The sequence below is a fragment of the Cariama cristata genome, unplaced genomic scaffold (genome assembly GCF_000690535.1).
Source record: "Cariama cristata isolate BGI_N322 unplaced genomic scaffold, ASM69053v1 scaffold14992, whole genome shotgun sequence".
Taxonomy (NCBI): domain Eukaryota; kingdom Metazoa; phylum Chordata; class Aves; order Cariamiformes; family Cariamidae; genus Cariama; species Cariama cristata.
The window spans coordinates 83,022-106,271 of NW_009603401.1; the positions used below are offsets into that span (position 1 = coordinate 83,022).

The following is a 23,250-nucleotide window of genomic DNA, read 5'->3' on the forward strand; positions in this document are numbered from 1 at the left end:
CCCCCGTATGCCACTTGCAGTTAGAGATCATTAATAATGAGCAGAGGCATGAGGTTGCCCCAGCGAGTGGGAACCACGTCCCTGAATACCTGGGGCAGGGGCAGAGCTTCCCCTTGCGCCCAGGGACTAAGGTGCTGCGCCCAATGCTTAGGTATGCATTGTGTCTTTTGATGGGTTGATGATGCTATATATCTGTATAACTAACTGAAACATAACGAACTTTCTCTAAAATTTCTTGAACTGATAATTTCTTAAGGTGGTTTGAATGATTTTTACCTCTGTTTGTCCCTCCATGATCTTGCCCTCTGTTCACTGAGGAAGCATGCTTTGTTGGAAGAAGTGACAGCATGTAAAAATAGCACTGCCTTATTCTGCAGATCTGCTTGCTCTGGGGTTTCTGTTAGATCTGCTGACTTGAATTTAAAAAAAATAAATCTTTTCTTCTGCTTTTTGCACCTGCTTGTCCTGGTTGTGCTTGATTTTGTGCTTTGGAGGCAGCAGCCATTTGGTCGTAGCTGAAATCCTTGCTGGGTTGGGATCAGCAGCACAGGTGGTTGGGAGACCTGAATTAAGGAGCTTTTGACTTTTGGAGCCAGAGGCGTTTGCAAGGCTCATAGCCAAACACAAAGAGGAGAGATCCCTGTAGGCTTTTCACAGCCTCTGTGGAAGTTGCTGGTTCAAAATCAGCAGTGCGTATTCTGCTGAGCGTGCAGTGGAATTGCACTTGGTGTTCCAAGCCATTTGCTGTAAGTGTATTATCTCTTTCCTCATTGAATATTGCTGGTGTCTAATCAGATTACATCGCAGTTCATAGCTGTGCCCAGACAAAATAGAGAGCTGTACTTCAGAAGAACATAAGGATCTTGAGTTACTGCCTTCTTCACACATCACGCTGACATTAAGTGTTCATTTAGAGCCAGATTCATGAAGGTACGGAGGTCAATGAGTCTGGCTATTTAAATAGGTCTGAACCAGATCTCTGTCTTCTCACCATCTGGAACATGCAGTGGAGCATGGTCCTCAGTGCAGTGAGTATCCCTGGCTGATGGAGCTGACCTTTAGATACCCATCAGCTGGTGGCTTGGCTCTGGGATGCTGTACAGGTGAGGGGACACTCCAAAACATCACACAGGCTTGGCCTCGCATTCTTCAGCAGCTTCAGGAATTCCCTTTTCATTACAAAGAGTCCTTTCTATTAGTGTACTCCTTTTTTTTTTTGGTTTTTTTTGGAGAGTGACCTTGAAGACTCAGATTGCCTTCCTTTCTTAAGCCGTTAGCAGGTGTAACATTTGGAGCAAAGAAGTTGGATCTGCTCAGATTAAGACCATTAGGTTTACATTGCTATTCATAGAACGATTTTGGAAATACATTCGAGTATAAATTTGAAAAGAAATGGGGAAAAGGTATGGACAATGTTAGTGGGCACAGCTTCATTGTGAGTCAGATGTTTAGCAGACCCTGTATATTTTCAGTAATGAAATTATTTGTATTCCACAGAATAAAATGTAAATAACAACCCTTTGAAAACACAAGTGTGATACTTGCTCTTCTAAGCAAATCTGTTTCTAATGATGCTTTATTTTTGTGGCATTAAAACCTTGATGCGGAGCTGTGGGTTCATAAAAATGAGCAACAAACACCTGCGAGGAAGGATGGATATTAATTCTTGAAAGAAATCTCCAGAAGCAAAATGCTGCTGTCTGTGCTGGAAACACTGTTTATGAAAGAGGGAGAAGAAGGGACCAAGCCAGTTCGAACTTCAGGCTTTTGTTGCTTGGAAACACTTCTGCCTGGACTTCTACTACTCTCTAACAGGATGTCACAGTTCAGTGATGCATTTTGTGTCTCTTACAAGTTTGTGAGTCAATGACAGACTTCTTATTTCTCCAAAATTGAGTCAATGCATCCTATGATAACTTAAACCTTCCCAAAACCTTTTCAACCACCTGTGTGTGTGACATCCTCTTTAAAAGCAGAGTGCCATGGGTGAGCTTTTCAGCATGCCCTGAAGGCTAACTAAACCCAAGCTGTCCAAAGATCATAGCAGTTCGTGTATTTAATATGCCGGACAGACTGTGTAGTGACCTCCGTGTGCACGGGTGAAATTCTGACCCTGCTTGTTTAATGGCAGTACTCGTGTTGACTCCCATGGGGCAAGGATTTTGCCCAGTGCTCTGCTAGGAGAGCAGCTAGGGTAAGAAAAGATGCTGCTGAGCAGAGGAATAAGCTAGATCAGAACAAGTCATAAGAGCTTTCTTGCATGTTCTTTAACGTGCGGACTGGAACATGGGCATAGTCTGTTTTAAGGACTTCCTAAAACTGGCAGTTGCCAGGGCAGGGTGTGGGCTAGGGATGGCTCAGGTTTCCTGTTCCTTTTGCTTCTTTACTGCTTTAGCTAGCTGCTGCTGCCAGTCTCCTCCTTAACTCTTCTTCCTCCTTTAAAAATCAATGGAAATGCAATTTGAGATCCTGCTAGTCCCATTCATGAACAAACGCTAGTTTGTTCTGCAAAAGAGAAAATAAACCACCTACCACATTGTCTTCGCAGGATCATCTGGACTGCATGGGGCTCTGGCAAATGTGACAACTTCGTATCAGGCCTCTATAATTATGTTTCCCAAGCAATTTGCCCAAAAGGGCGCTCAACTGAACATTGCAAGCAAGCTATTCCCTTGCAGTGACAACCACAGAGATGCAGTACATGACAATGACTTGCCAGAGTTGTTTTATTAAATTTGGTTAATCTAAAATCCCTAGGTGAATTTGGCCTTGTGTCTGAATTTGTTGATCCAGTCTTCTCTGAAAGGTCTTGAAATTAAAACTTTTTTTTATATACTTCAGGAAATGGTTTTTTGCTGGTTTTGAGCAGCAACTTTCTGAGACTTTGCCAAGCGCTTCTCAGAAAGGCTCATAGTAGCTGTTGGAATAAGGGTGTCCTGTTTTCTTTTCCTGGCTGGTAGATACTGAACAACATGGCTCTGTTGTCTGCAGTTCTTGATGTGTTTTTCCAACTTACAAGCCTTACCTGGAGGCCGTTGATGTCCTGAAACATAAAGCACTACCATAGCTCTACTTTCAGGTTTCTGTCCCAGTGGTAATGCTTACAACCCCTGTGCTGGTCACTTTTAGGCAAAAGCCCTCCTTTTTTCTCTGTCTGCTGTAACACCGTGGCACTGATCCCAGCATCCTTGAGTTTCACAGAGGCATCTGAATAAACAGTTTTGCAAGATCAAGGTCCATGCCCTGTGTAGTCAGTGATGGAAACTGCTTGCTCTTCTAACAGCATGAGTTTGGATAAGGGTTGAGTAATGACCATTAACTTAAAATGACCTACTGTTAGTCATCCTGTCATAGCCTCCGTGTTCAGAGTTGTATTTAATAACCTAGCCTCTGTTCCACTCCTGCTTTAATCTCTCTCAAAAATGGAAGCCTCTTCTGATAACTTTGAAATTAAAAAAGTATTACAACCATTTTTCATCATTCTCTCCTTTTTGGGAAAGAGGGAAGTAGCTGGCACACTTGGACTCTGCCCGTGAAGATAAAGATGAGCTCGTTAATAAGTTGGAGCCTTAAAGGCACTTCCTGAAAGGCAGTCATCTTCTGAGCCTTCTGGGGTTGCTCAACAGTGAAGCAAGAGGAGGAAGATAAGAGGTTGATTGTAGTGGGTTGTTTGCAGTATACAGACGCCATGCAGTTGTACAGCTGCACATTTCATCAAATAATCATTTCCTTGATATACGATCATTATTAAATACAAACATAATGACTCCAATAAAACAATTGAGTCTCTTTCCTACAATCTCTCCCTGTTGTCTCTCTGCAATGTTGAATGACAAGCCAGCATCGAAAGAAAATCATTTATGCCTTTATAGTGGACTCATTGTAGTGTCATGGTCCACAGGCTTTCATTTAATTATCTTACATGAAAAAGGTTTTTGGTCTTTTACAAGCTTAGGCAGGAATAGGGAGAAGCAAGGAAGGTGAGACCGAAAGCACATTTTACCTTGCAGAGTTGCCTTTTGCTTACGAGAAATAAGGCTGATGTTATCACCCACCTTCTAATCAAACTTGACAGGAGCATTTTGTTAAGCCACTTTCTCTGAGTGGGAATTCTGATGAATACGGCTCTCGTCTCCGGTTTCGAAGTATTACTTTACATCGTTCCCAAGCATTGTTTGCCTTAATGGATGGATTATTGTAGTATGTCAGAGAAGCAGATAATTCACAGCCTCATTTTATAAACTGAGAGCCCAAGGCACAGTAGTTTAATTTGCATAACTGCAGAGCAGTAAGTGGAGTCCAGGTCACCCATCCAACATACTCTTGGTTTGATGAAAAGTTTGCTAGTGTGGCCTCAATATTTCTGTTCAGGTAATTATAGCTACTGGGGAATGTCACGACTTTTAGCCAGGGGCTTGCTTGTCAGTGAAGTGGAGACGGGCAGTGCTTTCAGCATACTCCCGACGCACTTCTGGTTCAGGTGCTCCTTTTGCCTCCACATCTGTGGATTGGTAGCAGTGAAAAAGGAGTTACCTCCACAGCCCGCCTGGCTCATGGCTCTCTCCTTGAGTAAGCAGGCAATTGGTCACTTATGGAGCTGGTCTTTTTGAAAAGATAAAACATAAATTAATTTGGAGTCTGAAGCAGGTTTTGTATGGCTGTGGCATAGCCCAGTGCAATAAGCTTCTTACCAGATTTTGAATACTCAACTGCATAGCCAATACCAGGACTTACACATACGTTAATGTAGCTTGTAATGTCCATCTCTGTTTGCGGAGTATGCACCTTGGCCACCCGCTCCTTCTGTGAGTAAACTACTACTGTAACATTGAATGATAGTTTATATAAAGCATATGTTACTCTTGTTCACTAAGGCTGTCTGGCTGAGATTGAGTAAAAGAAGCAAATCCAAACTGCTATCCTTTGTTATGTTTGGACATTTTCAAAGCACTGCAGTGGTACAAAATGGTTCCCTTCTGCCAGTTTGTGTAGCCAACTGATCCAAGCTCTTTGGAAACAGGAGCATCAGTGCAGTTCTGCTGGTGGGAACCAGCCTTCGCAGAAACTTGCTGGCAGTTGAGATAAACCCTTGGCACCTCACATGTTCCTGGAAGGGCTGCCGGATGCATTGGTAATGGCCATGATGCTCCAATTCAATGAGTCAAGGGGTAGTGAGAGGCCTGTGTTTAATTTTTCTTGCCTTCTCAGGAAGCATCTTCACAGATAATATGAGAACAGGGAGGTAAAGTTCTGTTTAACTCCAGTGCTGCTGGAGTACTTAATACATTGAGGAGGAGTGGTGGGATTCAGATGTGGGAGGAGGTGGGCTGGTACTGTCCTTCCTTCAGTCTGGTGGCTGATTTTTAACAAGGGATTGGTGAGGCACCCCTAAAATGCAAATTGTTCAGGCATATCTGAGGAGGTGGTCCTCTCTGAAATGCTGCTGCAGCTGCTGTTTCGGCATCCAGAAACTCTGCAGGAGGTGTATCTATACCTCCGTGGGCTGTCTCATTGGGATAGGTATGTAGGGATGATTGGACATGGTTTCTGCCTCTGCTAATCAAGTGAGTGCCAAAATTAAAAAGCCCCTTGTCTCTTGCAAAGGTTTCGTCTCCTACACTTAATTAGACACCAGTAACATTAGCTTTTAAACGGGAATTGGAAATGTGTAGTGACTTTATTGTAGCAGTGTGTGTTGAATGGAGACTGGTTCCCCTTTGCAGGGGCAGAAGCTGCTGGCACCCAACAGCTTTTCAGTGGGCGCCCACCACCTGCCCCCCTCTGCGCTTGCTGCACCGTGTGCCCATTAGCTGCCGGGCGTGTGGAGAGAGGGCAGCCGGCTGCAGGGGAGAAGGCTTGGAGGAATACAAAGCTCACTCCTGTCTGCATCCAACAGCATTGTAAGCCTTGTGGCAAGAGGCTGTAGGGAACTCTTTAACTGCTCCTATAGCAAAAGGAACAGGGAGGGCGGCTGGGATGACGGTATAGGGGATATGCGTTCGCTGGAAGCGTTATGTTGGTATTTTGCAGTACTGCAGAAATCTCGTTTCCAAGGTAGTTAAGCTTGGTTCATTCTGAATTCAATTTATTGTAAACTCAGTTTATTTATCAATAAACTCAGTTTATTGATTGAGTTACGATTTTGCAGAGGAACAGGAGTCTTTTCTTGTAGCCATTTGAAGCGATCGTGTTCCCCAGCACTTTGTTTTTAGGCAGGTTGAGTTCATAATTTAAGTGCTGTTTGGGAGGGATTCATGCTCTTTAGGGCGGGCTGAGCAGCACATTTCTCAATGAATGGTTGGCAGGAGCTGCTGCTTCGGGAGTTCAGATCACCCCAGTGACCCTCACCAGCGCTGTCTGACGCCCTGCGCACCTCGGCATGGGGCGTTAAAATGGAGCCGCGCCAGCCCAGACCCACTCCCCGCAGCCCTCCCCGGGTCCGTGCTGGCCAAGCTGCGGTGCTGGCTCAGCCCTCCCAAACTTTCCAGCAGTACCCCTCGTTCCCCTTCCCGACTAGGCTCCTAAACCCATCCTCTGCAACACCTTGTTTCCAGAACGGGCATAAAAAAACTTCTCAAAACCATTTTTTCCCCATTTCCTTCACTTTGTTAGAGTAACCTTTATTCACAGAATAAAATTAACACCTCATACTCCCATGCTCTTGTAAACACTTATGGATAACATGGTTTCAAAAAGTGGGAAGAACCAGTAACCTCCTCATGCCCAAGCAGTTGGGTTTGTTCTTTTTTCTGTGGAATAACCTTTTTATTCCAGGCTTTATTAATTTTGTTGTGTTTTTTTTTTTTTAAACAAGCACAACTACTGAGGTATAGACCTAACTTTCTATAACTGTTTTGCTGACCTTGCCCATCCATCTATACTGTATGTTGAGAGGATATATTTATACTTCGGTTATTGGAGTTTCAGTTAATATTTTGTTACCTTGCAATTTGATATTAATAGTAACTGACCTTTGTTTCCTAGTCTGCATGGTGCCCTATTTCCTATTTATTGCTCTGAAACGACTCTTCCTTTTTTCATGTAATGAGCTTAGGAAAGCAGTGTCACTTAACCATTGACAGTCGCTAATATTCCAGTATTTCAGTGAGTTTTTCAACCTGAAAAACCTGCCTTTTGCATAAACTGGATTGGGAGTTGCTCTGCCAATGACCGTGGAAGTTTTTGGTTCATTTCTCCATCTCTGCCGTTGGAGTTGTGCTGCGTTAGGCTCTGAGTTACTTTTATTTGGCAGGGGCTCCAGACAAAAATGCCCACATTTTGGGACAGAGATCCACTTTTTGTTGTGGACACTGTCCTCTTTCTGCAGTTGCTTTCTCTCCGTTACGCCTTTCCCCATCTTCATTATTGCTTTTTGAGTTACCAGAGTCTATCGCAGCTTCTGCAAGTGCAGCATCGCCAGAAGAGATGGGTCCGGATCCAGGCTGGAGTCCGTATGCTCTTCCCAACCACCCATACGCAGCGAGGCTACAGCTCTTCACTGTTACCAAATAATATTATTTCAAAAGCTTCTTATAAAAACATGAGTAATTGGGCAAGTGACAAAGGACTTTCTGTTTATCTTTTTGAACAATGGAAAATACCAAATAGCCACAATTTGTTCCAGTTATTTAGTGTCTTTGTTCCAGAGCCATTTCGTGGGCACAGGATTTAATTCTGCAAGAATGCAGGAAGATGGTGACTTGTTTTTGTGCTTAAAAAACAAATAAAATGATTAAAATTTTCAAGTTTCTTTACTAGGAAAATACTTTTTACTTGTGCAATAACATTTTTAAAGCCTAAGGAAGATACTTTACTGTATATTACAAGTCTAAGGTTATTTTAATAATCAAATGAGACTTTTAAATCGATGCTGATGTCTTTGCCATTCCAGAGAATAGTACAGTTTGGAACAGCTTTGTACAAAGGTTGATATTTGTACCCTGAGAATAGTAGATTTGAATTGCAAATAAGAACTAAGCAATTATCAAAACTAACGCTAACCAAAACAAAATTATATTGAAATGGAATATGCTGATCAAAGTTGGTAATGCTGATTAAAGTGGGAAATGGAGGAATGTGTGCTTTTAAAAGGGAAAACTTCAGAGGAGGACCACTTGCAAAGAATTATTCTTGCTGTCGTGCAGTTGTCAGAAACCCAGATGAGTGAGGGTCTAGAGCAAATAGTGCCACCTCCTGGCAATGGAATGAAAAACAGATGCGTGGTCGGAGATGGCGGGTACGGGGGTACACTGGTGGCCTGTGTCAGTGATGTAGGAGGCGATAGGTAGGATTGGTTACATGTTCTGGAGGAGCAAAATCCTTTTGAGGCGTTGAGTCTAAAGAATCTACAGATGGGAAAATTGGATCGAATCCCTCTGGGTTTATTTCCAAAATGTGGAAATAAACTGTCCGTAGATGCCCACTCTCTTGCCAGCTTTGCTTCTTGTCTTTTGACATCTCAAGCCCTTTTCTTTTAACTCTTCTGCCACAGAGTTGGGCCTCACGGCACATAAAGCTGCTGGGAAAAACTGTGTTTTAATTGCGTTTAATTGTTCGGTTCTGATCTCTTGATGAACAAGGATTAATCTCTTCCCAAGGTGATAGATATCCCTGAGGTCTGCCCGGTTAATAGCCTGGTCGATTCTACAGTTATTATGAATCCATTTTACAGTTGCTCTGGAAGACTTGGCATCTGCCTTCTGGTTGGCATGCCTCTACACCACAGGCAGGAATCTCATCAGGCCTCTCACCTGCCTTGTGTTTTGTTTTTCAGGTGGTACCAGAGAGATTGGGTCTGCTCTCACCAGGATGTGTATGAGGCACAGAAGTATAGAGTCCAAACTCCGGCAGTTCTCAAGGTGAGTGGCTCTGTACCTGGCCCAGAGCTTAAGGTTCGTCTTTTGATTGCTACTGGGAAGCGCCTAATGCTGTTCACCAGGATTGGCTTTTCAGCTAATGTCTGACCATGCCACTGAGAACAGCAGTTGTTTTCTCCCCCCGCAGCACATGAGGTGTTGTGAGCATGCAGGATTTCACTGCATGTTCTGGGGACTGGGCTTGTCACCTCAAGTCACGACAGTTCCCACTGTCGGTTCCTGTTGCTCAGTGCTGAGCAGATGGCTGCTGATGTGACCAATCTGTCTTTGTTTCAGGACTTTAAGCTTTTGTCACTAAGTTTTAAAGCAGCAGCAAGTGTTGTGCTGCTTCCTCAGGTTACTGAAGAGCCCAAACTGCTTGCGGCCAAGAGAGAAAATTTCAGCAAACCAGTATGGAAAAGGCAAATTCTCTCATCCCCTTTTTGCAGTTAAAGTTAGACTGTAGAGGTAATGGGAGAGGATTAACTCATGTGTAAGCTGGGCTATACATAAACAACCTACTTCTGTAGTAAGTAGTAGTTTGCACGTGTGCCATTTTTAACCAGACTTAGAAGTTATACTTGACGTGAGGTGAACCAAAATGATGCTTCACCATTTGCCTGATGACCTGGGATGTTTTTTCCCTTTTAAAATAAAGATATTTGTGAAATTGGCTGGGAGGAGACAACTTTGGTCTCTAGTTACCCCAGAGTTAGCTGTTTAAATGATTCGATCCCAATCTCATTAATTAGTGGAGCATTGCTAGTACTGTATCATGGACTCCACTGGTGAGAGGTGAGGCACATCAGTGGGCAGGATGTTGTACATCCTGCTCTGTCTTCTTGTGCATATACATGTGTTATTTAAGTTTATACTCTTCATGGCTGCATGAACCTTTCTGGTTTCCAGAGTATCCATTTAAACTGCTCTTCGTGTGACAGATGAGCAGGATCTAACTATTTACATTGGCCCTGTTTTGGGTCTCTCCTCTGGTTTATACTCTGTTCCTCACTGTCCTGAACTTCTGCGTAGTAATTCTGGTTATCTTGTGATGTGGATTTTTTTTTGATCCAGTCCTTTCTTTTGCTTTCTCCAGCGTAAACATTTTTATGTTCTGATATTTACATTGTGACACTGGTAGCTGTCACAGCAAAAAGTAAAAATACTCCAATATTGACCTTGGCTCTCTATATAAGAATAGGGGCATCTGCAGGATTTGATTGCTCTTTGTGTTTTTTCAACAAAATTAGTGCTTTAATTGACTGTCTGATAAACCCACTTCAAGAACAGATGGAAGAGTGGAAGAAAGTGGCCAATCAACTGGATAAAGACCATGCAAAAGGTAGTTACAGAGGAAGAATTCTTTAGTAGGAGTAAGATTGTAATATCAGCTTTTCTTCCTCTTTTCATGTTTGTACTGGGGAACTGAATGACTGGCTTAAATATGTATAGCAACTTTTCTCTTCTAAAACATCTCTCTCAGAATGCCTAACAAATTTTTAACCCTTGCATATACACTTTGAAGGTTTAGTTTGCAGGACCCCAAGGGATGGGTTGTTTTTGTAGACTGGTAAGCAGTGACTAGTTTTAACTCTGTTAGCCCACTCTCACTGTATGATCTCCAGTAGTGCTAAGGATTGGGGATGCCGCATTTGTCCCTGCAAAGCCCCGAGGTGTAGTTAAAAGCTAACTGTAAGATCGTGTTCTGTCTCAGACATAGTGTCCTCCAGAGATTGCAGAGCCCTGTAAAACATTCAGCATCGTTATTTTATATCTGATACGATACAGAAATGTGCACCTGGGGAACGGGAAAGCTGTGTCGTTGGACATAGGATGCTCAGAGCTGTGGTGCTGATGATGGCTCCAGAGGCTTTCCTGGGGGAATGAGCAGGTAGCAGGCAGCAAAGTCTTGCACAGCAAGAACATGTTGGTAGATGCCTTTGGCTCTGCAAAACTTGTATTGAGGATGATGGCCCTCTAACATGGGTGCTGAAAACAGGTTGCAGTTCACCACTGACCCTTGAAAACTGAAGACTTTTGCTATGTCTGAAAGAAGCAGCATCACCATTATTTATTTTAGGGAGGGTGAGAACTGATGGGAAGGAGTGTGCTTGGCCTCCGAAAGAGGATTTGCTTCTTGCCCCACTATTACTGTGGTCAAATAGAAGCAGCTAAATCAGCAGCTCTTGAAAAAATTTCCACCTGTGCTGCTGAGAGTGTTAAGCAGGTAGTGAGCAGAAGGGAAGAATCACCTGCGTTCCTATGGGTAAGAGTGACCCTGGCCAAACTGGCAGTGAGATCTAGGGTTTAGTGGCTAGACTTGGGTGTTGGGCATGCAGTTGGCCCTGGTATAGCCTGCTTCTGTTTTTCCATCTATAGAAGAGTAATAACATTGATCTCCTTCATTGAAGTGTATGTGTATATGTATAGACATGCATACATGCCTTTTTTTTCTTTTTTTTTTTAAGTATCAGTTTTCATATTTGGTACCTTTAGTGTGCCTGGACTAGAGGTGGAATATTTTGTTCTGGAATTTTAATTCTTCTGGGATTTGCAGCTCATCTGAAAATGAGGACAACTACACTGTGCTCCACTTCATCAGAAAGAGCTGGCAATGTGACCCTTCCTTGGGCAGAGTTTTAGTACCTTCTCCCTCTGCCTGACTCTCATGCTGGAGAGGGATCACAGGATATTCTCTGCCTTGCCATTTCTGGATACTTGTTTTTGAACACAGATGTTTCGAGAAACTTGTCATCTCTATTTTCCATTCCTGAGAGTGGATGAGTCTCTGAGATGAAAAGCACTCTAATTTTGTACTGTGCTCTCAGTTGTTATTTCTGTAAAGGCTTTGTTTATTTGGGAAGGATTTTGGTATGTGAATGTGCGCACACCCCAGAATGTTATATTAAGCCAAACGTATAGGCACTGCGAAATGTGAGTTCTAAGTCGCTTTGATTAGTAGTAGCTGTCCTCTTAAAATTTGTAATCTAATGTCTTTAAACATAGCCTTTTGTGTGAAAAACATTCATTTTGACATTGAGTTGATAATAGAGACTGTGTGTTTTTTTAGAATACAAAAAAGCCCGCCAGGAGATAAAAAAGAAATCGTCTGACACACTGAAGCTACAGAAGAAAGCAAAGAAAGGTAACTTGCTTCATACTTGTGCTGTTAAAAACCTTTTGTGCTGTGCTCATTGACAAAGATTGAACAGTGATAGGACTTTCTATTGTAATAATTTGGTCCCCTGTAATGTATTTCTGGTATGTACTTGAATACCAGGGTACAATTACTATGTGTCATTTAAATCATATTCTGAAGCTGCTGTCTAATCTTCTTATACAAAAGCCTTAAAACTGTTTGTACAAAGTCAATCATGTTTTAAAATAGAGCGCTTGCTGCTAACTTATTCCTGTGAGGAGCGTTGACACCGTAACATGACTTGTGCAGATACCTGTAAAATTTTCTAGCATCTTTTAGAATAATATAAAAAAAGCCATTATGTAAATGTTCTGTAACTATTAACATTTCTCACTGTTCTCCCTTTCTACCACCTTTCTTCTTTCTTTTTTAACAGCCTGTAATCTCCTAAACCTTACATTATTCCTCAGAGTGTGAGAAGGTGGCATGGGTTGTTGTCAGGGGGAGGGTACCTGGCAACCATAGAAAACTAAAGATGAGTAAGAAAGGAAAGGGAGTTCTCCACAAAGGCAGTCTGTCTCTTTTAGCAGCTGAATCTCGTGCTCCTGTTGCGCTCCCGCCACCATCTTGTCACAGGAGTTTCATCATCATGGTAATGGGAATGTGCATCACTGATAGCTGCAGCATTGCCATCAGTAAGGGTTTTATTTGACCAAGTGCAGACTCCACCAGGCTTTGGAAAAATGATGCAGAGCATGTGCAGAAGCAGACTTTCTGGTTCCCTTTCCCAGCACTGGGCTCTTCCCAGCCGGGTAGGAAGTGTTCTTTGAGCAGCTCTTGGCCTGCAGGTTGCAACTTGTGCTTCCCCTCCTACCTAAAAACTGTGAGCCCAGGGACAAGCAAAATAAATGCTGGGGGAGGGAATTCCTTGAACTTTTTTAATTGTGTAAGTGTTATCCAGAACAGGTGAGCTGTCTCTAACTGTCCTTCCTAATAGGTTAGTCAACAATTACGCTGGTAGAAAGCCACATGACTGGAAAACTGCTCTTGAATTTTAGCTGACTTTAGGTGAGGGAGGGAGTGATGGAAGACAGCAAGAGGGAGCTTATCTGAGTAGGCTCTGTGTGTCTGTCTGTCTGTGGAAAAGTTTAGTGTTTTAAATCAGAATGGTCATCTTTAGGAGGACACAATTTTTTGTGATAAGGTTTTATTTTTGGGTGACGTGTAAACATGTTTTTCATTTTGTGTGACAAATTGTCTGACTTCAGACCAACAGTTTTAGACAGTCTGTGTGATATTCCCTCCATTTCTTTTCCTTTCTTCCCCTCTTTTCTGGTCTCATCGCTTCTTGTCCCTGTGTGATACAAACAACCCCTTAGTGCATGGTAGATGAGAGCTGAGAAAAGCATGTCCATGATCTGGGCAGAAGGAACATTTTTTGAACCTGTTTCTATGAATTGACAGCTGTCTGGCTCCATCTCCCTTTTATCCTGCTTCTGAGTATTGAATAAATCAATCTGCAATCTTGGAGGAGGAGACAGCATTTTCTGTAAGGTGGGAAGAGTTGAGAGAAGCACGTAAAGCCTTTTGGAAAAAAACCCCACTGTTCTTATACTGCAGATACCACTGTAGGTATCTGTCAGCAGTGTTTAAAGCAAGTGGACTTTCTCCTTGCATTTTCTGGATTCCCGTCTCCCTCCCCAGATTTGTGCCATGTCTAGTGACGAAGGTCAGCACACTGATGCCTTGTCCTCCTTCAGGATTAAACATCTTTGAGCGGAGAGTGTAACAAGCCTCATTTTGCTATCGTTTTTATAGCAGCCATACTATGATTGAGGACTTTTTTTTTTAATGTCATTCCCTTGATTAATTTTGCTGGAGTTGTCAGTGTGCTGTTACGACATGCTTTTGGAGTTGTCAGTGAACCTGCTGTGTTTCTGTGCAGTATCCCTCAGAACTGCTGTCACACACATGGTGTGTGGGTCCAGGGCACAAACCCAATGGGACTGAGGTGGGGTTAAAGCTGGTTGCAGAGGGACGCATATGGGGAAGGTGGAAGTGATGAAGGCTTGCATGTAGCCAGTACAGGGGAAAGGAGGAGCTGCAATATTTTTGAGGAGCTGAGAGTTGTTCTCATGGCCCCTGGGGAGGAAAGATGCAGCGAGGTGCTGAGGCTCATACAGATGTGAGAATGAATGCCCAAAGGTGCTAGCCCTATGGGTTCCTAGCACAAGTGGGTGGGAGGAAGTTCACCTGTCTTCTTGCAGGTTATCTACAGCACTTAAATACAGAAGAAAAAAAAGTAGCAGATGCTTTTTCCCCTCTTTGCCTTTTTGATCCCTACCTTGAAGGAATAAAGTATTGGTCTGAGTGCAGTGTCAACTGTGGTTAGGAAAACTTTTTTGAATGTAACCACCTTGACAGATCTGTTTAATGTGCCATGTGGTGAAGTATGTTGCTCTTGCTGTCACTGAGGGATTAAAAAAAATCAAGAAGGGCTTTATTTGTAAAATGATAAAGCTGCAAAAGTGATTCTGCTTTAGGTCACAAATGAGGTTTGAACTATGGGCAGGGAAAATCTTGGCTGAAACTGTCGTGGCAGGCATGTGGCTGAGTGCATGAATGTCTGACTGTGTCTTCAACTCCCCTGTTTCCCTGTTGTTCAGACTTTCTTTTTTTTTTGTTCTGTTCTTCCTAAGCAGGACCTGTCCCTTTGATTTTTCTGTAAACTTACTGACTCACCTATGGGAACTCTAAACCAATCAATTCATTCGCTTCCTAATGCTTCTAAGAATATTTTTGAGTTAACCTTATGATCACCTGTGGGCAACTGAGATGTTTGCTGAATTCTGGATTTGCTTCAATACTGTGCATGCTACTGAAAATGTCATCCAAGCTTTTTCTGTCGTGACTGGATGGGAAGCTGCTTTGGGCAGCTTCAGATCTAGGAACTTAAATGTAACTCTCTACTTTTCTCATTTGCGTCAAGGCAGTGGTGTCCTCTCTCCCTGCCGCATCGGCCTGCAGAGTCTCCATCTTGTAGCCGATGACTGCAGCATGCAAAGCAGCTCCTTGCTCCTTGCCTGCATCCCAAGGATGATTGGGAAAGAGGGCCATGGGCTGCATGGCTTGTCCTGGCTGGAGCACTACAGGTTGGGCACCCCACCTTAGTGCTGAGGGGCTGAATACACTGGGGTGTGCCCATTCTCTGGCTTGTGCATGGTCTGTTTGTTCTGGTCCATGCAGCCAAGTGAAAGTTCAGGCCGGGCATTTAAGGTCATTTATTAGAAATTATGTTTGTAGAGTAGATGTGTTAATTGCAATGAAGGTGTTTCCAAAGCTTGAAGTGACGGGGAAACTGCATTTCAAATGCATTTTGCATTTCAAAAGACCTTACAGGGATAATTTTCATTCTTTTTGTTGTATTTGACTATAAAAAAACCCCATATGAAGTCTAAATATATGTAGTCTAAATAGGATACTGGTGCACCTCCCAGATCCATGCAGTCCATGGGAGTGTCATGGTGACCTTCAGGGTGCATCCTTTTCCTTACGCCCTCATTCCCAAGGGGGACGGGCCCGTAGGGCATGTTGCCCACCCCAGTGTTGAAACGTAGCTCTTGCGTGAACAGATGAATCATGGAACTGCATACTTCTTCTGAATTGCTCTTTGTTTTCAGACAAACATTGGACATCAGAAGTCAGCCCAGCTACCTTGAGTCAGCAGAATAATTATACATATATTTAAAATAAATTCCATGTTTAGGTTTCTGCTGAGTCAAGGCCTCATAAGTGGATCCATAGCTGCTGGAAGCTGTTGATGCTATACTGAATTCAGAGGAGAGACAGCAGCTGTGACTCTGCATGTAACCATTTTGGAAGGTTAACAAAACGCATGAGTCTTAGTTTTAAAAAAAAAGCATCAAGTGACTAACTTAAAATATATCTCAATGTATATGTAAAATCTGGAGTGCATGTTGGCTTTATTTTCTAGATTTCAGCTTGATTGTTAATGATTAACTAGACAGGTTTCCCTTCACCTATGACTTGACTGATAGGTTTCATTTTCAAGTTCTTTATGTGACACTATGTGTGAGCTTTGAGGAAAATGTTTAAATCCACTTGGATTTGTGAAAAGGAGTTACGTGTAATGCTCCAAATAATACAACACATGTTAATGTGAAAACTGAGTTTTATCTCTAAGCCATTTGTAGAAGTTTCTGCAGAGTGCCCTTAACATTCAGTACAACGTTTCTTCTTGTGTCCCATCAACGCCAAGTATCCAAACTCACAACCTCTACTGTTGAGTATACAGCAGATTTGGAAAGTATTCTTACTTGTAATGAAGTTGAGAGAGTAGAACATGATTATTATTAATTTACTGTAATACTGCCAAAAGTGCTTTTTCTTCCCCTCTTTCCGGTTAGCAAAGGTGACCTGTTCATGTTTTAGAGCCTTTGCAGCTGTTTTTGTGTTACATTCTGGTCTTTGAAACTGTAATATTGTTGGACTCCTCTCAAGGATGTTTGCACAAACCCCGTGTCTCTTAACTGAAAAACATGAAACTCTTCAAGTAATTATAACCAAAGAACATCTCAGTTCTTAAAGCAAATGCCAACCTTCTCATTCAAGTACTTTGCACTCTTTCTATTCTCGGCCCTTGCTATGTCTGGGGTGGCAGGCTGGGGAGGGAGGACCCCCTGGCCAGACCCTTTCTCTGCCAGGAGATACCCTTATTCTTCTAGATTGATCCAGTGTGGCATGATGACTGAAATGAGAGCCAGCACTCACTGGGGAGTCAGTATGATACAGCTCAGAAGGAGGGAAGCTAAGGAGCAAATTATCCTTATCTGTTAAAAAAAAGCCTGTGTGGAGGAGGCCATGGTGCCTGTGGGGTTTTTTTGGTGTTTTTTTTTTCTTGTTTTTTCCTCTCTGCAAGCTTATAATATAAGCTCCACTTTATAAAAATTCAGTGAAGACATATTGCAAAATCAGTGACCAGAGATATTCCTTTGATTTCTTTTCATTCCCTGAGTTTTGAATGCCTCTTGATAGTTCCATTCTTTTTGACAGCAAGCCAGGTTTATTGCAAAACTTTATGTATAAAGTTTTTTAATTAAAATACACATATCATGGTTAATCTTTTTGATGTTCTTCCACATTACATCAGCAATTAGTTTTTCATTTAATTAACAATCTATTAATGTAATTGCAGTAGAGAACATCAAAAAGCACTATGGTAACTAACACAGCACCTGCCTAGAGCTTTGCAAGTTCGAGTTCCCTCTTCCCTGCAAGGGGATGAGCTTTGTGCCACTTCATCAGCTTGACCAGAGTTTGACAGATGTCTGTGTTGTGCACTTTCTCTGACGCACAGGTTAACATGTCCTCACCTAGGAATCTGCAAGTTAAACGAAGTTCCTTAACTGGTTTAAGTCTCTTAAAATAAAACTGTATGGTAAATAACTGGGAGTTTAATTTGCAGCAGCTCATCGGGAAGCAAAGCTAATGCGTTTGTCTTTATCAGCAACGGAAGAAGTCAAAATAGTCTAGTCCAAACTGCTCGCTCTGTTGTCTTGGCGCTGATGATAATGTCTAAACTCTAGGAATGCTGGAATACTAGTTTGACTTTTTTTATTTTCCTTTCTGTGTCAATTTTGTGTCCTGCAATTTCTCACCATGCGCACCTGCCTGACAGCTGAGGCTCTGGGTAAGTCTGTGCCATGCTGTAACCCTGGTGGCTGGTTTATTGTAGCCCTTACTGTGGCCTCTTTATGGTGTCTGGTCTCCACTAACTGCCTAGACTTTAATTTCTAATGAAACTAAAATATTGCCTAATCTTAATGAACAAACCATCTTTGATTTATTTTCTTTTGGCATCTAATTGGAACACTGTAAAAGAGGAAAATCAGTATTGTAGATAAACCTCTCGTTTAATTTAGAAAGGGATTAACATTGACTGATTAATCATGTCACAGTTGGGAGAGAAGTTAAATGGAATAGACACGTCATCAAGGTGAAGTTCAAATAATTGAACATCTTATTGCTAATATGACTTTTAAAGTCTAGAGCTTAAAGTCCTTAGTGTTGTTCTTTGTAAGCCTGTGATCCAAGTCCTCCTTTTTTCTGAAAATCGCATGCACCTTTCTTAACCGATAGATAAGAAATCACTATATTTGACTTCATGCTGGGAAAGGGGTGGAAATCAGCATCACAGTTGTCTCCTCTTCTGCTGCCTGATCACATCTTAAATCTGTTTAAACTGGAGTGCTGTTCCAATTGTATTGCAAGTTTAAAGTAGCTGCCTTAAGATCTTCTTGTGAATGAAATGCGGTGTTTCTGAATTTGAGAGAAATAATCACACCTCCGCTTGTAGGCGTAGTGATGTAGGTGTTGCCCTTTAGAGAAGCCTGGATTGAGTAGACTGGGAGACTCTTAACCGAGGTGCCTCAGCTGGGCTCCGGGAGCTGGGCACTATGGTGCATGCTGCTTGTCCCCTTTTTTGAAACCACAGTCTGTGTTTTTCCTGGTTTGTAATTCAATCTGGAAGTTTTCCTTTGGTAACTTGGAACTTTTCTTTTAAGGAACAGCTTAGCATTTTTGAACGTTAGCAGCTGATTCAGGTCTCCAGTAGCCACCAGAAAGACACAGATTTGGTTGCTGAAGGGGTCTGGAGTTAACCCCAGCAATGATGTTTTCCACCTTTCCACAAATGGAGGCAGAACTCTTCTGTTCTCAGCTTAGATCCATATTAGTTTATTTGTTGGCTTGACTGTGCAGGACTTAAAGGGGTTGTTCATCCTGGCAGCTGAAGCAGGTATGCTTTTGTGAAGAAGGTGATTTGGGAATGAATGACTTGGAGCCTGCTTTGGTTTGTATGGGTAGAGGTGTACTCAGCATTGCCTCATACAGTGTAAATTCTGTCACTCTAAAGTGTCCTTCTTGAATATTCAAGTTCTGTGCAGAAAAAAGTGTGAGGGAGCACTCTTTAAGTAAGAATATGGAAAATGATAATTTCAACAATATTGTCTGCATTACTTTATCAATAACAGCATTAACTTCAGCAGTCAGAATTGCACTGAGAGCGTACCTCACTTTTGCTGTTGCTGACAGCTTTGCTAGTTTAAGTTGTTTTATAATACACAGGCATGAAATTGGGTTGAAAATTAGATTTACCTTTTTTCTTCTCCCTAATACATTTCCTTTACTAAAGTTATTTCCAAACAATGGTTCTTTAAGAAGCTGGATGAGGCTTTCAGCTGGGACTCATACAGAACACTGTGAAACTGAAGTTTTATGCATGTTGGTCCGTTAAAGCTCTTCCATGTCATAATAATGATGTGAAGCACCTACTCTGAAGGTAACACATTAAGACTGTCCTTGGAGTAGTGGTGGATTTGGGTTAATAGTGACGAGAAGCAGTTCAGCTCTTTGCAGTTCATTAGCTGTTACTTGCCTGTGTCAAGTCACAAGTCCCAGGGCTGTTGGAGCATGGTGCTGCCGAAGAAGTCAGTCCACAACTTCTGGTCCTGCATTTCTGCTCCTCTCCGCAACACCAGAGCCCCACTTTGAGAAAGGCTGGGTTTGAATTTCTCCTTGGTTTTCAGATTGTTGACTCATTCTTCCAAGTGCAACAGGACGTGCTCTGCAGAGCCATCCCTACATCATGTTCATGTCTGGCTGATTCCAGACCAGAGACCTGTGACTGCATTTGATGCTTTTGACCATTGCTAATGCTGATTGCTTTGTTGGGTCATTCAGACCTGTTTGCAGCTGGGGTAGGAGTGTCCTTCCAGGTGCACTTTTACAGCTGCTCTATGATGAGACTGTTGTGAAACTATTTTCTGTCATTACGATAGTTGTAGTTTGGAAATGTTTCTGAATGGGTAACCTAAAGGCTAGATAATGTGGGCTGGAGAGAATAATCAGTTGCTGATGTTCCTTATGAAAGTGTGCCTCATGTCCACAGCAAAAATAGTGCAGGCAGTGGTCAGGGGTACCATAGACAAGTGACCTTCCTCTCTTAATTCAGAGGGGAAAAGACCTGCATTGCTCTCCAGTGGTTGACATTCCTTTCTGAGATAAGTAGTGGATTCGAACTAGCGGAGACCCAAGGTGAGTGAAGAGCAGAGGTGATTGGCAGCTGTCCCTCACATCCTCTGTGTCCTCTGGGTGTAGGAGTGCTGTTGAGGGGATGTGCTGTGCTCTGCTTAGCAAAGAAAACTGGTTAAATTAGGCAGAGATCTCGTCCCACAAATTCCCGAGCTGTCTGAGTGCTGTGGGAGGCAGGTGGCGATTCAGGGAGCGGGAAGAGTTATGCCTGATTTCAAAGGCTTGCTAGATTGATGTCTGCATTATGGAGCTTTCAAAGGATGTTAATAAAGCTTTCCTGCTCCTAAAAGATAAGTTGCAAGGAGACATCAGGAGAGCGCTATATTCATGCCATGTAAACATCTGACTTCAGAGCCTCATCTAAATGATTCACGTAAGCTTGTTTCCTTCTCTGAATTATACCCCGGACAGCTTGAGTGTTTTCACTGGCTACATAGGTGCCCAAGAGCCATAGTATAAAAACAGGTCCGTGAAAGTAGCGGTGAGGAAATGGTATGTCTGTTAATGTCCTGACTCACTTAAAGGAATAAAACGGAAACTTCCTAGAGGTACAGAAGATGTTGGAGAGTGATGTAGTTTTACATGCACTTTTGCCAAAGGGCTAAAATATACAGCTTGAACATTATCCTGGTAACGTTGTTGAATTGAGTGAGTTACACAGCTGTAAATGAGGTTTATTTGTGCTCCACATTTTGGGTGCTCTTGTTGCTCTGGTCCAAGACCTGGTGCTCTATGAGGTCCACACAAATTACCAAAATTCAGTGTAATTGAACCCACTTTATCAATGGAATCTGGTTGCTTTCTAAGTGTGTGTCTTCTCACTGCATAGACAAATGCATTTGACAAGGATTTACTGTGTTATGTGCATGATCATATGGTGGAGCAGCTGAACATTTACAGCAGTTCTCCAGAGCTGAACTAATGACTGTGTGATTTAGTTTGCAACTAATATATTTTGTGTTTGGTACATCCACAGTAGTGAGCCAGTATCTAGGTTTGAACAATAGGAGATTATTTCACATGTTGTAATTTCCAGGCAGCTCTCGAAATAAGGGGTCTGAGCAACAATGCAAGTCTCAGTTTCGTAAGGAATTTGAAAGAACAACTGCAGAGAAATATAAAATGTTTAATCACTGCATCAGATAGCAAAGAAGAGTATGGGGAAGGGCCTGAAATGTACAGAACGGTCTTTAAGCAGAAGGGCCCAGTTTGTCTCCTAAGGATGACAGATGAGAAGGCACAGGACCTTCAGGCAGTTAATCTAAAACTCTTCTATAACTTGTTTCTGGCAGATGCTAAATTTGAGAGAGGAAGCAGGTGACTGCAACTTCAGAGTCTGTTATTGTCCAAGTTATTTACTTCCAAAGCAGTTTTATGATGACATTGCACTGTTCAACCTGATCTGGAGGATCAGACACTGGGTGTTCCTGCTGGCAGTTCGGTACCCAAGTGGCCTTGGCAGAGGCCACGCCGGTGTGTTGCACTGCATGTGATTCTTTGAGGATCCATCGCAGAGCTCTGCTTGTGCGTATCTGTGCAGTTTTATCTGGGCTATGTCTAACTGTATGGAGGAGATTTAGAAATATCCAGTCTGTAATGGCGCTAAGCCAGTGGGATTCTCTTTGCTTCCATCACTGCTCTCTTTCCTGCAGCTCTGGCTGCACTAATAAGTGCAGAGGCACTGATGACTTCATCTCACTCTGGAATATTGAAGAAATACATGTGATAATAAGGCAAAGGTTTTCCCTTGTAACATCTGCATTGTGTACTACACACATCAAGAGACTTTTTTCTTTCCCTTGTTCGTAGCTTTAAATCCTCCATGCAGAAAGATTATTGTCTGTAAAAATTTATTTTGGGTAGCTGCTTGTAACTCACCCACCATTTTTCAATGTTATCTTCCTGGTATTTAGCAACAGTGGCATGATTATGTACCTGGATACTCAATTTGCATGTGATGGTGTTTCTGGGAGATTTAAGACAAATTTACACAACTGAGGTTCTTTAGAATATTTAGAGGCGTAAGCTGCATGAAAACATATTGCAACTGCAACATTGTTGACTCAGTAATGCTATGGCTAAGCAGCAGCTCTTCATTCCTAGAGGAATGAATTTTTGGCATGATGTAGAGTAAGCAATTGGTGCAGAATAAGGTACTTAACTGTCACAGAAAGTTTTGGTATTATGAGTTGTCTATAATTAACAGAGTGAAGCTTTTTGATTGCAAAACATTGGTTCTTTTTTATTTCCATAGACAAGTACTGGACATTAATATGTATTTGAGATGTTGATAGGTTTTTTTGTTTTGGACTTCGGAACGAAGAAAACTGCTTTAGCAGTTGCTTGCGTAGAGTGCTTGAGTCCAGTGGTCCAATGATCAGTAACATGTCCTTAGTACCATCTCATATAGGAGATTCATTCACTCATTTAGTGACTCCACAAAGTTGTCATTAGGACCTTGCTAAGTGCAAAAGTAGGAGGGAAGAGGAATATACCTGGGGTTAATGATTAATACTCTCCCACTTAGTAAGATGTTGATTTTTAGCAAGGATGATGTGGAGGGTTTCTACAGCTAACGCTTTGAGAAAGTCCTTATGTGAAATGCTGTCTTTGGCTTGTTGAAACCTTTTGAGTTCAGATGGATTCTTATTCTATGCAAAAGGGAAAAAAATAAGTGCTATGAAATGCTTGATTTTTTTGGGAAAAAAAAACCTTACTAATTTGAATTAAGGGAAAATGCTAATTGAGACTTGAATTGCAAAAGCACAATCCGACTGCAGTGCTGGTGGAAAATAAGGTCTTTGTCTATGGAAATCTACGGTTTTGACAAAATGTACTCTTGATTGTTTCCTGCATACAGGACGGGGTGATATTCAGCCCCAGTTGGATAGTGCTTTACAAGATGTCAATGATAAGTACCTGCTGCTTGAAGAAACTGAGAAGCAAGCTGTCAGAAAAGCTCTGATTGAGGAGCGCGGTCGATTCTGTACTTTCATCTCGATGCTGCGGCCTGTAATAGTAAGAGCTCTCCATTTTAAGTTGGTACAATTCACAAATTAGATAAGTGGCCAAAAGCCTCTAAAAAGAGTAGCTTGTTATGTCTTAGGAATGAATTTCTAGAGCCAAAATTCAACCTGCCTTCAT

At 42.2% G+C, this 23,250-nt stretch overlaps 1 protein-coding gene across 1 annotated transcript in view; it reads left to right on the forward strand.

The window, feature by feature from the left end:
* MTSS1 (metastasis suppressor 1) overlaps nucleotides 1-23,250 on the forward strand; it is a 113,637-nt gene that overhangs the window by 71,690 nt on the left and 18,697 nt on the right. Inside the window, exons 5-8 of the mRNA XM_009695191.1 lie at nucleotides 8,774-8,858; nucleotides 10,106-10,197; nucleotides 11,926-12,000; nucleotides 22,967-23,124. Coding sequence (XP_009693493.1) covers nucleotides 8,774-8,858; nucleotides 10,106-10,197; nucleotides 11,926-12,000; nucleotides 22,967-23,124 — 410 coding nt within the window. The remainder of the gene's footprint in view (nucleotides 1-8,773; nucleotides 8,859-10,105; nucleotides 10,198-11,925; nucleotides 12,001-22,966; nucleotides 23,125-23,250) is intronic.